General features: G+C 43.4%; 1 protein-coding gene across 1 annotated transcript in view; it reads right to left on the reverse strand.

Annotated features, from left to right (window-relative positions):
* LOC126251448 (pre-mRNA-splicing factor ATP-dependent RNA helicase PRP16) overlaps nucleotides 1-13,409 on the reverse strand; it is a 197,771-nt gene that overhangs the window by 13,097 nt on the left and 171,265 nt on the right. Inside the window, exons 18-19 of the mRNA XM_049951876.1 lie at nucleotides 9,442-9,602; nucleotides 9,200-9,354 (exon numbers count right to left, since the gene is read on the reverse strand). Of these exons, the coding sequence (XP_049807833.1) occupies nucleotides 9,200-9,354; nucleotides 9,442-9,602 (316 nt within the window). The remainder of the gene's footprint in view (nucleotides 1-9,199; nucleotides 9,355-9,441; nucleotides 9,603-13,409) is intronic.

Consider the following 13,409-nt stretch of genomic DNA (forward strand, 5'->3'; position numbering starts at 1 on the left):
CTGCTTGCATCCCGCTAGCAAGACTGGCAGTCTTCACCAAATCAGATAGCTGCCGGAAGCCAGAGAGGATTTCCTCCGATCCATAGCGACACACATCATTGGTGCCGACATGAGTGACCACCAGGAGATGGGTGCACCCTGTACCCTTCATGGCATCCGGAAGGACCCTTCCCACATCTGGAATGATTCTCCCCGGTATGCACACGGAGTGCACATTGGTTTTCTTCCCCCCCCCCCCCCCCCCCTTGCTGCCATATTCCTAAGGAGCCCCATTACGCACCTGACATTGGAGCTCCCAACTACCAGTAAGCCCACCCTCTGCGACCGCCCGGGTCTTGCAGACTGAGGGGCAACCTCTGGAACAGGACAAGCAGCCATGTCCGGCCGAAGATCAGTATCAGCTGGAGACAGAGCCTGTAATTGGTTCGTCAGACAAACTGGAGAGGCCTTCCGTTCAGTCCTCCGGAATGTCTTTCGCCCCCTGCCACACCTCGAGATGACCTCCCACTCTACCACGGGTGAGGGGTCAGCCTCAATGTGGGCAGTATCCTGGGCAGCCACAGCCGTAGTCCGATCAGGTGATGCGTGGGATGAGCTGGCTGTCCCCGACAAACCCCCATCCGGACCCCCACAGTGATGCCCATTGGCAACAGCCTAAAGCTGTGTGACCGATCAAGTAGGTAAAAAGACGAGGGCTAATAGAAATCCTTGGGTAACAGAAGCAATATTGAATTTAATTGGTGAAAGGAGAAAATACAAAAATGCAGTAAATGATGCAGGCAAAAAAGAATACAAACGTCTCAAAAATGAGAGTGACAGGAAGTGCAAAATGGCTAAGCAGGGATGGTTAGATGACAAATGTAAGGATGTAGAGGCGCATATGACTAGGGGATAAGATAGATACTGCCTACAGGAAAATTAAAGAGATCTTTGGAGAAAAGAGAACCACTTGCATGAATATCAAGAGCTCATATGGAAATCCAGTAATAAGCAAAGAAGGGAAAGCAGAAAGGTGGAAGGAGTATATAGAGGGTCTATACAAGCGGGATGTTCTTGAGGACAATATTATAGCAATGGAAGAGAATGTAGATGAAGATGAAATAGGAGATATGATACTGCGTGAAGAGTTTGACAGAGCACTGAAAGACCTGAGTCGAAACAAGGCCCCGGGAGTAGACAACATCCCATTAGAACTACTGATGGCCTTGGGAGAGCCAGTCATGACAAAACTCTACCATCTGGTGAGTAAGATGTATGAGACAGGCAAAATACCCTCAGACTTCAAGAAGAATATAATAATTCCAATCCCAAAGAAAGCAGGCGTTGACAGACGTGAAAACTATCTAACTATCAGTTTAATAAGCCATGGCTGCAAAATACTAACACCAATTCTTTACAGACGAATGGAAAAACTGGTAGAAGCCAACCTCAGGAAAGATCAGTTTGCATTTCATACAAATGTTGGAACACATAAGGCAATACTGACCCTACGACTTAGCTTAGAAAATTGATTAAGGAAAGGCAAACCTACGTTTCTAGCATTTGTAGACTTAGAGAAAGCTTTTGACAATGTTGACTAGAGTACTCACTTTCAAATTCTGAAGGTGGCAGGGGTAAAATACAGGGAGCGAAAGGCCATTTACAATTTGTACAAAAACCAGATGGCAGTTATAAGAGTCGAGGGGCATGAAAGGGAAGCAGTGGTTGGGAAGGGAGTGAAACAGGGTTGTAGCCTATCCCCGATGTTATTCAATCTGTATATTGAGCAAGCAGTAAAGGAAACAAAAGAAAACTTTGGAGTAGGTATTAAAATCCATGGAGAAGAAATAAAAACTTTGAGGTTTGCCGATGACATTGTAATTCTGTCAGAGACAGCAAAGGGCCTGGAAGAGCAGCTGAATGGAATGGACAGTGTCTTGAAAGGAGCATGTAAGACGAATGTTAACAGAAGCAAAACGAGGATAATGGAATGTAGTCGAATTAAATCGGGTGATGCTGCGGGAATTAGATTAGGAAATGAGACACTTAAAGTAGTAAAGGAGTTTTTGTATTTGGGGAGCAAAATAACTGATGATGGTCGAAGTAGAGAGGATATAAAATGTAGACTGGCAATGGCAAGGAAAGCGTTTCTGAAGAAGAGAAATTTGTTAACATTGAGTGTAGATTTAAGTGTCAGGAAGTCGTTTCTGAAAGTATTTGTATGGAGTGTAGCCATGTATGAAAGTGAAACGTGGACGATAAATAGTTTGGACCAGAGGAGAATAGAAGCTTTCGAAATGTGATGCTACAGAAGAATGCTGAAGATTATATGGGTAGATCACATAACTAATGAGGAGGTATTGAATAGAATTGGAGAGAAGAGAAATTTGTGGTACAACTTGACTAGATGAAGGGATCGGTTGGTAGGGCATATTCTGAGGCATCATCAAGGGGTCACCAGTTTAGTATTGGAGGGCAGCGTGGAAGGTAAAAATCGTAGAGGGAGACCAGGAGATGAATACACTAAACAGATTCAGAAGGATGTAGGTTGCAGTAGGTACTGGGAGATGAAGAAGCTTGCACAGGATAGAGTAGCATGGAGAGCTGCATCAAACCAGTCTCTGGACTGAAGACCACAACAAAAACATTATTATTATTATTATTATTATTATTCCACAGTAAACTTTCCATTATTTGTAAAACAAGGTAACGATGCAAAATTTTAAAAACAGAAATGAGTTTGTGGTGACATAAAATATGAATAAAGTACTTATGCCATCACCGATTTGCTGCAGAATATAGCCTGCTGCAAGACAGTTTATAATGGCATCTCTTGCGTCTTATGTAAATGCATGTTAAACACTCTGGCAGGAAAATGAATAATCTTACAGGTATATGAGATGATAAAGCTTATGAAGTATCAATTTCTGTGGATGACTGTTATTCAAAAAGCTGTGGTGAGTGAAGGTTACAGGAAATGTGACCAAGTACACCACTAATTTGTAAAGTATGTTACACAGGTTATGTGTGCAGTGCATCAATGTTAAAAGTGACTGAATTTATTTCAGACTTATAATGAGAAAATAATATCAATAGTGAGAAAGTTAGCTCTTGAAGGTAATGTTTCTTGGGGCTTGTGCATCATGATTTGTCAAGATTGGGAATGGGCTACGTAGTTTGAGAATCAATGCACACAAATATAGGGAAATTCAGTTGCTATCAAAATCCTGAAGATGGGCAAAAAATGTCTAGTAAAAGAAAAGGTTATACAGACAAGAAATACTATCCAAATTAATGAACAGCACACTGAGATGCATAGAAGAGAGCTTTTTATTATAATACACTTAACAATTGGCACAAACAACACAATGCCGTTATCAACATTTACTTCTTAATGAAAATGTGTGATTAAAGTTAAATAGGTTCAAAGTGAAGCAAAAGGGAGCATACTGCTAGTTATTTATAAAATCATTAACATGTTAATATCATGTGACCAGATGGGTAAAAAATCTACTTAACCAAGGAGTAGGAGCACGCACACACACAGACACACACACACACACACACACACACACACAACTGGTGAGGCTTAGGAAACAGTAAATGCTATAACTCTGTATGTAATAATTGGATACACACTACAGTACCAGGGCGCCAGCACGCTACGCTCTGAATAATCCATCAATGGCATCTGTGCAAGCTGGCCACCAGAGCCTGCCTGCGTTTGGCCACATGTCTTGTGCATATGGCACAAGATCTGCCTACCGGAGCCCTCACTTCTATAAGCTCAGCGCAGCAGGCACGTGCTCTCATATTGTGTTCGTACTAATTGTCAGCAAATGCTTTTATCAGTACCTAGATTGTTTCTATGTCTATGTCTATGTCCTCAACTGCAGTTTTCTTATATATGAAAGAAGAATAAACTCTGGTTCATTGTGGTTGTGGTGTTGTTTGTATCTTGCAGTACAACACAACTGGTGATGCATGTAGTGTCCACTGCCAGTTGTTCAGTCTATTTGGTAGTTGCTTCACTTCTTCTGGCCAAAGAGGCAGTGCTCCAATCTCTCCTCGAGCAGCAGAAGGCTCTTACAGTTGCTACCTCGAACTTGCTGGCCACAGTGCCTATACAAGCTTCCACACCATCAGTGTACCCGCCGCACTTTCCGCCTTACAGCAATGTGGCTGAAGACTGTGAAGCTTATGAGAAGCAGCTCTGGCAACGCTTCCTCACTTTTGGTATCACTGATGCAAACATCTGTAAGGCTTTATTCCTTTCTTGGATTTCTCCCCAGATCTATCAGCCATTTTGCCAGTTAGCCTGCACCACTTTCGTTCAACAACATGCACAAGTGGTTGTCAAATTATCACTATAAACACACACACATCATTGCAGTGCACACTGGTATCTACTGTAGTCGTAAACAGCCACACCGGCACTACCGGGCATGGGTGGCCGAATTCCATGGCCTCAGTCGCAAATATCAGTTTGTTACTGATGCTCATCATGTTTCCTATGCTGATTCTATGGTCTGTGACACCATCATTCAGTCGGCTCCTGACACGGAGGTGTGTCAACATGCAATACAGTACAAGAATCCATCTTTGGTTGAAGTGTTAAAAATTGCTCAATCTTCTGAGGTATCTCGTGCTGTTGGTGATGAGACTGAGGCTTGCTGTGACATCACCACAGTGGCTCCTATTCCTCGTTGTCAGGAATCAGCCAGTTTTCAGGGGGAGGATGATGTGGCAGCCACACAAACACGGCCCCCGCACTGCACTGGACAGGCAATGTGCCAAACAACAGCCACAGCAATGGCAGCACTCTGCACACCATTTTGCCCATACTGTTTTGTGAAACAAGACGGGACCGCATGCCCTAAGCAATGGGCAACTTACAACAGTCAGAAGAAAGACATATAGTGTCTGTGCATCATTCCCAGCCCCCTCCAGTAGCCTTTGACATTATGATGGAACTGACCAACAGAGCTTGTTTGGTTACATATAGTAATACACAATACTCACAGTAGTTGACCTCACAATATTTGAAGTATAAGACTTTGTGATACAGAAGACATTTTTCTCAAAATAAGAAGACCATGTAAGAACGTGGATGTTAAGTGTGCGTTTCCATTGCTTACAGTACATAAACTGTTTACTAAAGTGAGAGTGATGGACAAAGTCCTCAGACTACGAGGAGATGTGTGTGCAGCCATGTATTTATTGGACACACAAACTCAGGTGGATTTGGCATATACAGCCTTGTCTCCAGTTATTTGACCTTCGGTGAGCTACAACAAGCAGCATATCCCAGTTTTGTGGCAATTTATGGCTCCCACTATGTATAGATCTGTGGCTCATTCCTTGACTTTTTTTGTAGTGGATGATGCTGACATTGCGAATTTGTCCTGTCTGGATTCTCTTAATGTTTTGGTTTTCCATTCTGGACATAGTCCACTTCATTTGTGACCAGGTCCTTTACCAGCTGTTACATTGTCTATTGTCTGAGTTCTAGTTTCTCTTCACGGATGGGTTAGTTTGTGCCACTAATTTAGTGGCCCATATTATCCACAAAGCTACATCAAGACTGCATTTTTTATATACATGCTTTATTCTAGAGCCTTTGTGTGAGCAAGTGAAATCAGAACTGAACAGACTGACATTGTAGGATTCATACAGTTTATCACATTAAAGTGAGTTGTCTATATTCCTTGTGACTATTAAAAAGCCAACTGGTCAGCTTTGCCTCTGTGGTGACTTTAAAGTTTCAGTTAATGCTCAGTCTATCATTGACACCTTCCAATTTGCCCTGTCCAAATGACGTATTGGTTAAACACGCAGGGGGTCAGTTTTTCTCAAAAATGATTTACCTGAAGCCTTTCTACATGATCTGTTCAATGAGGATTCTAAACGGCTCCTTGTGATTAACACGACCTTTGGGGTATAACCAATATCAGCACCTCCTGATTGGTATGGCTAGTGCTCTGTTGATTTTTCAGCATTTTTTTTTGGAACAGCTGGCGACACCTGTTTTGGGATGCATCAACTACCTTGATGAACATTGTTGTGATGGGCACACCAAAGGAAGAGCATTTACGTAACTTCTGCACCTTGTTCACAGTCTTACATACTGCGGGATTGAAATGCAACTGGGCCAAGTCATGCATTTTTTTCATCCATTCTTTGTGTATTTGGGGTTTGAAGTTTCTCAGAATGGTAACAGGCCTTTACGTCATGATGTCGCCAAAGTCACAGCTCAGACTCACCCTACAAATTTCAAAGAACTCCAAGGACATTCAGGTAAAATTGCTTATTATCCCTGATGTGACTGCATTGGTCCATCCTGCTTTGGGTCATCCCCTGCAAGCATTGCTTCACAAGAACATTCCTCTTCAATGGATATTGGCCTGTGAGTGTACATTCACACTTTTGAAATCTAAATTACATTCTGCTGATTGTTTGGCTACTTTCCATCCTGGCCACTACCTAGTTTTGGCTATGGACACCTCTCTGTACGGACTCAGGGCCGTTCTCACACATTGATATGAGGATGGTTCCGTGTGTCCGAAAACGCAAGTACCAAAAATGCTCAACTCCATTCAGCAGTGCTACTCCTAAGTTGAAAAGTAAACACTTGCTATTGTCTACACCCTCAAAAATTTTCATGTGTTCTTGTATAGACCTAAGTTCCACCTCATTACAGACCAAAATTCCTTGGTTTCGGTGTTTAATCCTTCTGCTTCATTGCCTGACAAAGCAACATATTATCTCCAACACTGGGCTTTCTTTCTGTCTCACTAAACCTTTGAAATACATTTTCAGCCTATTGTGTGGAATGCCAATGCTGACCCACTGTCTCAGCTTCTGTTGCGGCTAGATATTTTGATCAGGATGAACTCCTTTGTTTTCACTTAGATGTTGAAAGTGCAATGTACAGTGGAAGGGTTTGTTATCAAGGGCTGTTGGATGGCAGTGGCTGTCATTGTCGATTTGATTTTGTGTCAAGTTGTTCACTTTATTCAGCACAGTTGGCTGGGCAGGCCTCTGGATTTTTGGTACTTTGCGTAACTATTTTGCCTTAAATCACTGCCTTTGAGTATCTGATGGAGTACTCTTCATTATGGACGGGCTGTTACCTATGGTTGTGATCCCGGTACCTATGATTGTGATCCCGGCTGCCCTATAGTGGGACGTGCTTCAGCTCCCACATCAGAAACACTGGAGGTCTCGTGTACCAAGTTGTAGGATCAATAGGCACCTGTTTTGGTCTGGCATCGATGATGAAATCATACATCTTGTCGCTGCCTGCTCTCAGTGTGCTACTCAACAGGTGACGTCATATGTGACACACTCTCCGTGGCCCGCTCTGCAGCATCCATGGGATTCAATGTTGATGCTTTCTCTATGGTTCTATAGATTATCCACTGTCCTTCAATGTCAGCCACAGCTATAATTCATGCCCCATCTGAAATTTTTTCTATTGAAGGAGTGCCTTATACACTTTTGACAGATAACGATCCACAGTTTGTGCCTCAGGCCTTCCACGATTTCTACGCCTGTCAAGACATTTGCCATGAGAGTGCTCCTCATTTTTACCCCCAATCTAACAGCAAAGCAGAACTCATAGAAAGACAATGCCTTGACATGCTTCTTGACTTCCTACAAATGTAGGCCACAGGGGGCTTGCAGTCCAGTGGAGACACTCCTTGGTCACCAGGCACATATCCTGAATCTGCTCATGCCCCCACCAATGACTGTTGATGCAGGCTTGTAACGGTTCACTCCAGGCTCCCCAGTCTATGCCTGGGAATTCGACTGCCATCTGAAGTGGATCCTGGCAACAGACCACAGCTGTTGAGGCTGCTGCATCTGCGTGGTATGCACCGGTGTGCGGCTGCGTGACGGTGTGAGTCCTCGTGCAAAAGCGTGAGACGTGGATCTGCAGCTCTCACATCCACCTCCTCCCTCAGTGCATGTCCCTCCTATGGGGGTGGACTCGCACTCTTTGTGGATATCACTACCTACTGCTTCTCCTCGCCTGTTGCCGAGTCTTCCCAAGATACTTCACCACCGTCTGTAATTCTGTCACCGGTTGGGCCAGCGCCTTTGAGTTCTTGAACGCCAGTGTCCCCAGGGCCTCCAGACTGAGCAGCCTGAGCCTTCATTGTCAGCGCAGTTCCACCACATTGATGAACCGGACAATGCGATGCAATCGGCATCGTTGGCACTGATCCTCTCTTACGGTGCTTTGCAGGGGAGCAGCCACTGTGCGTGTACATGGCTATGCCACTTGCCTCCTATACTCACTGGTTCCAACTCAGAATCTCCCTCCGGTGCTGCCATCACCTACCGTGTCCATCACAGAGACCACCAATGTTTCAACAGTTACCCCAATGCCCACATCTGCGAAATGGCCTTTCCCAAAGGAGGTTGGGGTGTTATGACACTGTATATAAGACTTTGATATGAGCTGCAGCACTATGCCATCGGCATGCTACATTTTGAATATCTTGCCACCGGCATCTATGCATTCCAGCCACCGGGGCCTGCCTGCAGTGTACCACACGACTTGTGCACTCGGCACAGCTCTGCCGCACCATCTAACAGAGCCCTTGCCTTTATAAGCTCAGATCAGTGGCACTTGTTCTCGTATTGTGTTCGTACTTATTGTCAGCAATTGTTTGAATCAGTCCTTGCATTGTTTGTATATATTCTCAACTGTTGTCGGCATGTATGTGGGAGAAGAATAAACTATGGTTCATTGTGGTCACGAGTTGTTTTTGTCTTATAATACGAGGGAGTTTGGGAAAGTTGCTCAGAATGTCGGGTCAGGGTAGGCTTACCAGCCGGGATGAGAAGGAAAAGATTTTCTTTCTCATCCCGTCCATTGAGTCTCCCCTGACCTGGGGTTCTGGGTGGCTTTTCCGAGCTCTCTGCATTTCCTAAAACCTGCTAGTCCTTTTCTTCATCCCTCTCTCTTCCCCCTCGGCCTTTCTGCAAGGAGGAGGAGCCACTGGCTCGGCTTGCAAATTTCCTTAATCTGTATATGTGTGTGTTCTACTGCTGCTGCTTGGTGAGTAGATTGTTTAACTATCCACTTACAATATATTTCAAAAATTGAAGATTCGTTATTTTCATTGATGCATTAACATGTTAAGCTGGGTATACAGAAGACAAGAACAATTACATAACAGGTAAGATTATTTTTACTGAAATGACATACCTTTGCAGTCATAATAAGTTCATGGTAAACTACATAATCTGGTGTAAAACCCATTCCAAATAAAGCTGATGTTGGATGCAAATGGCAAGGCATTCCTGTACGACAATTTACATATTCACCAATGCCTTTAAGTCTTGCTGCCTGGTGGAAATATGCTGGAAATAAATTATTATAACATCTTACTTTCAAATAGAAAATGGAAACATCTAGCTTTAATGATTTTGTTCAACAGATTTAATTACCTGAGCAAATGCATTTCCTTATTATATCCCAGTCTGTTCCACAAGAAACAACTTCAATTTTTTGTTGTTCTAATATATCTTTCAGTTGCTGACGAACTTCACGAACTTTACGCATGGCTTTAACATGTATAAAGTGATCATTGCACCAAGCTGCTGAGTAACTATGAACAAATACAATGAATATTAGAATAACATTCTTTGTTAGACTGTCAGTTGTAAGCAGTCAAAATTACAAAATTCAATTGAAAACTAAAACACTGAAAAATTCCCAGAATTCTAAAAAATAGCCGTGTTTCTCCTGGATGAAAAAATTCCCAGGTTTTTCCCACATTTCCCGGGGCGTGTACACCCTGTTGAAAGTGGGCTGAAGTGAGAGGTGGAATTTATGAAAATCAGCTTCGAACTTCATCATTTGCCTTTGTTTAACATTTTCTGCGAGTGTTTGGGTTAAACTCTAACAGTTGTAGCTCTGTAACCAATAACAATTGGACAAATATTATACGGAATGATTTATTTGAATCAATCTGTACTACCACCTCTTAAAGTATTCACTATTTCTCCTGAAACAACCCGTACGTATTTCAGAAGGGAAACAACAACATACAGGCAGCTTCAACAAAGGGAAGGTTATTATGGTTCAGCACCTGAAAATGAGCATCTCAGAAGCGGCGGAGCTGGTCAGTTGTTTGCGTACTACTGTTGTGAGCATCTACAGAAACTAGATGAAGGGTGATGAACCATGCGTGGGCAATAAGGTGTTGGATGTCCACACCTCATCACAGAATAGGGAGTTTGGTGGCTTGTCCAATCTGTGAAGCAGAACAGACAGTGATCTGTGGCTGACAGTGTTGGTGCAGGCAAATGTGTTTGGAGTTCACAGTTCAGCACACATTGTTGAATGTGAAGCTCCACAGCAGATGACCACTGTATGATCCCATGTTGACTCAGTCACATTGTCAATTATAACTGCTGTGTGCACTGCTGTTCAAGGAAATCACCTACTTAGGTATACACTGATGGAAAAAAGTTGCAACTTGCAAAAAGTGTGTTACATCTGAAGGATGATGTCTATTCACTATTCAAATTTTGCATCAGTCTCATAAGAGTGGCACTAGTAGAACTACTATGAGGATGCATATCAGCCATTAACAGCACCATTATGAGGTGCCCATCAGCCATTAGTAGCACCACTATGAGGATGCAAATCAGGTTTCCTTTAAATAAATGCTGCAAAGATTAAGAGCATTAGTTATTTTTGAGATCGGATCTGGTGAGTTGATGTTGGTCAAGAAAGACCTTAAGGTAACAAAGATGCCATTATCAACACCTCAGTGATTTTGAATGAGGTCTTGTAATAGAGCTACAAGAAGCAGGCTATCCATTCTGTGATATTGCATAATGACTTGGCAGGACTGTAGCCACTGTACATGACTGTTAGCAGCGCTGGTCATGAGAATGTACAGTCGCTAGATGCCTGGAGGCAGCCAAGTACCACTGCCGAGCTGTGTTCAGTGTATGGCTCTGGCATATCATACTGCATCTGCAACAGTAATTTGAGCAGCGGTTGGCACCACAATGACACAGTGAACTGTTACAAATTGGTTACTTCAAGGACAGCTCTGAGTTGGATGCCCTGTAACATGCATTCCACTGACCCTAAACCAATGCCATTTGTGACGACAGTGGTGTCCAGCGAGAGCTCATTGGAGAGCAGGGTGAAGGTCTGTTGTTTTCCCTGATGAAAGCTAGCTCTATCTCAGTGGAAGTGATGAATGTGTGTTGGTTAGGAGTCCAGTTGAGGACCTGCAATCAACCTTTCTCTGTGTTTCACACACTGGACCTACATGTGGAGTTATAATCTGGGGTGTTATTTTGTATGAAAACTTGAGCACTCTTGTGTTTATTCCACACACCCTGACTGCAAATCTGTATGTCAATCTGGTGATTCAACTTGTTATGCTGCCATTCATGAACAGCACCCCAGGGAATGTTTTCCAATAGGATAGTGCTCACCCACATACCGCTGCTGTAACCCAACATGCTCTCCAGAGTGTCGATATGTTGCCTTGTCCTGTTCAATCACCAGATTTGTCTCCAATCAAACACATATGTGACATCATTGGATGACAACTCAAGCATCATCCACAACCAGCATTAATTGTGTATTGACCAATGAAGTGCAACAGCCACCGACTGCATCCCACAACTGACATCTGGCACCTTACAACACAATGCATGCACATTTGCATGCTTGCATTCAATGTTTGGAATGTTACAACCTTATTAATGTACCAGTATTTCACATTTGAAATCTCCTGCTTGCATTGACATGTGTTTTGCAAAGTTAATTCTTACATTTATTAACTAGAAAAAGATATTCCCAAAATTTCATTACTCGACAGTAATTATTTTTTTGCATCAGTGTATTTTTCTTCCTCCAGTGTAGATGAACCAGCTCTTGCCAATATCAACAAGCTGTAGTGACAACTACTGTCAATTCATTATCCTAATTATCCTGGCGGGAAAGAGCAAACCAAGTTTCCCGAGTTTTTCAATAAAAAAGAAAAATATTTAAAGGTGTCTCCCTCCCACATAAAGCACTGGCAGGTCAATAGACACACAAACAAACACAAACATACACACAAAATTCTAGCTTTCACAACCAACGGTTGCTTCGTCAGGAAAGAGGGAAGGAGAGGGAAAGACGAAAGGATGTGGGTTTTAAGGGAGAGGGTAAGGAGTCATTCCAATCCCGGGAGCGGAAAGACTTACCTTACGGGGAAAAAAGGACGGGTATACACTCGCGCGCGCGCACACACACACATATCCATCCACACATATACAGACACAAGCATCATCTTTGTTTCCAGATATATTTTTCCCACGTGGAATGTCCCCCCCCCCCCCCCCCCCCCCCCTCTCTCTCTCTCTCTCTCTCTCTCTATATATATATATATATATATATATATATATATATATATATATATATATAGAGGGAAACATTCCATGTAGGAAAAATATATCTAAAAACAAAGGTGATGTGACGTACCGAACGAAAGTGCTGCCAGGTCGATAGAAACACAAACAAACACAAACATACACACGAAATTCAAGCTTTCACAACAAACTGTTGCTTCATTAGGAAACAGGGAAGGAGAGGGAAACACGAAAGGATGTGGGTTTTAAGGCAGAGGGTAAGGAGTCATTCCAATCCCGGGAGCGGAAAGACTTACCTTACGGGGAAAAAAGGACAGGTATACACTCGCACACACACGCATATCCATCCGCACATACACAGACACAAGCAGACATTTGTAAAGGCAAAAAGTTTTGGCAGAGACGTCAGTCGAGGCGGAAGTAAAGAGCCAAAGATCTTGTTGAAAGACAGGTGAGGTATGAGCGGCGGCAACTTGAAATTAGGGGAGCTCATGAGATCCATCCTTCATGAAATCCTCCCCACTCCACCAAGAGTGTCTTTCCGCCGTCCACCTAACCTTCGTAACCTCTTAGTTCATCCCTATGAAATCTCCAAACCACCTTCCCTACCCTCTGGCTCCTACCCTTGTAACCGCCCCCGGTGTAACACCTGTCCCATGCACCCTCCAAACCACCACCTACTCCAGTCCTGTAACCCGGAAGGTGTACACGATCAAAGGCAGAGCCACGTGTGAAAGCACCCACGTGATTTACCAACTGACCTGACTACACTGTGAAGCTTTCTATGTGGGAATGGCCAGCAACAAACTGTCCATTCGCTTGAAAGGACACAGGCAGACAGTGTTAGTTGGTAATGAGGATCACCCTGTGGCTAAACATGCCTTGGTGCACAGCCAGCACATCTTGGCACAGTGTTACACCGTCCGGGTTATCTGGATACTTCCCACTAACACCAACCTGTCAGAACTCTGGAGATGGGAACTTGCCCTTCAGTATATCCTCTCTTCTCTTTATCCGTCAGGCCTCAATCT

Source organism: Schistocerca nitens, chromosome 4 (assembly GCF_023898315.1).
Source record: "Schistocerca nitens isolate TAMUIC-IGC-003100 chromosome 4, iqSchNite1.1, whole genome shotgun sequence".
NCBI classification, from domain to species: domain Eukaryota; kingdom Metazoa; phylum Arthropoda; class Insecta; order Orthoptera; family Acrididae; genus Schistocerca; species Schistocerca nitens.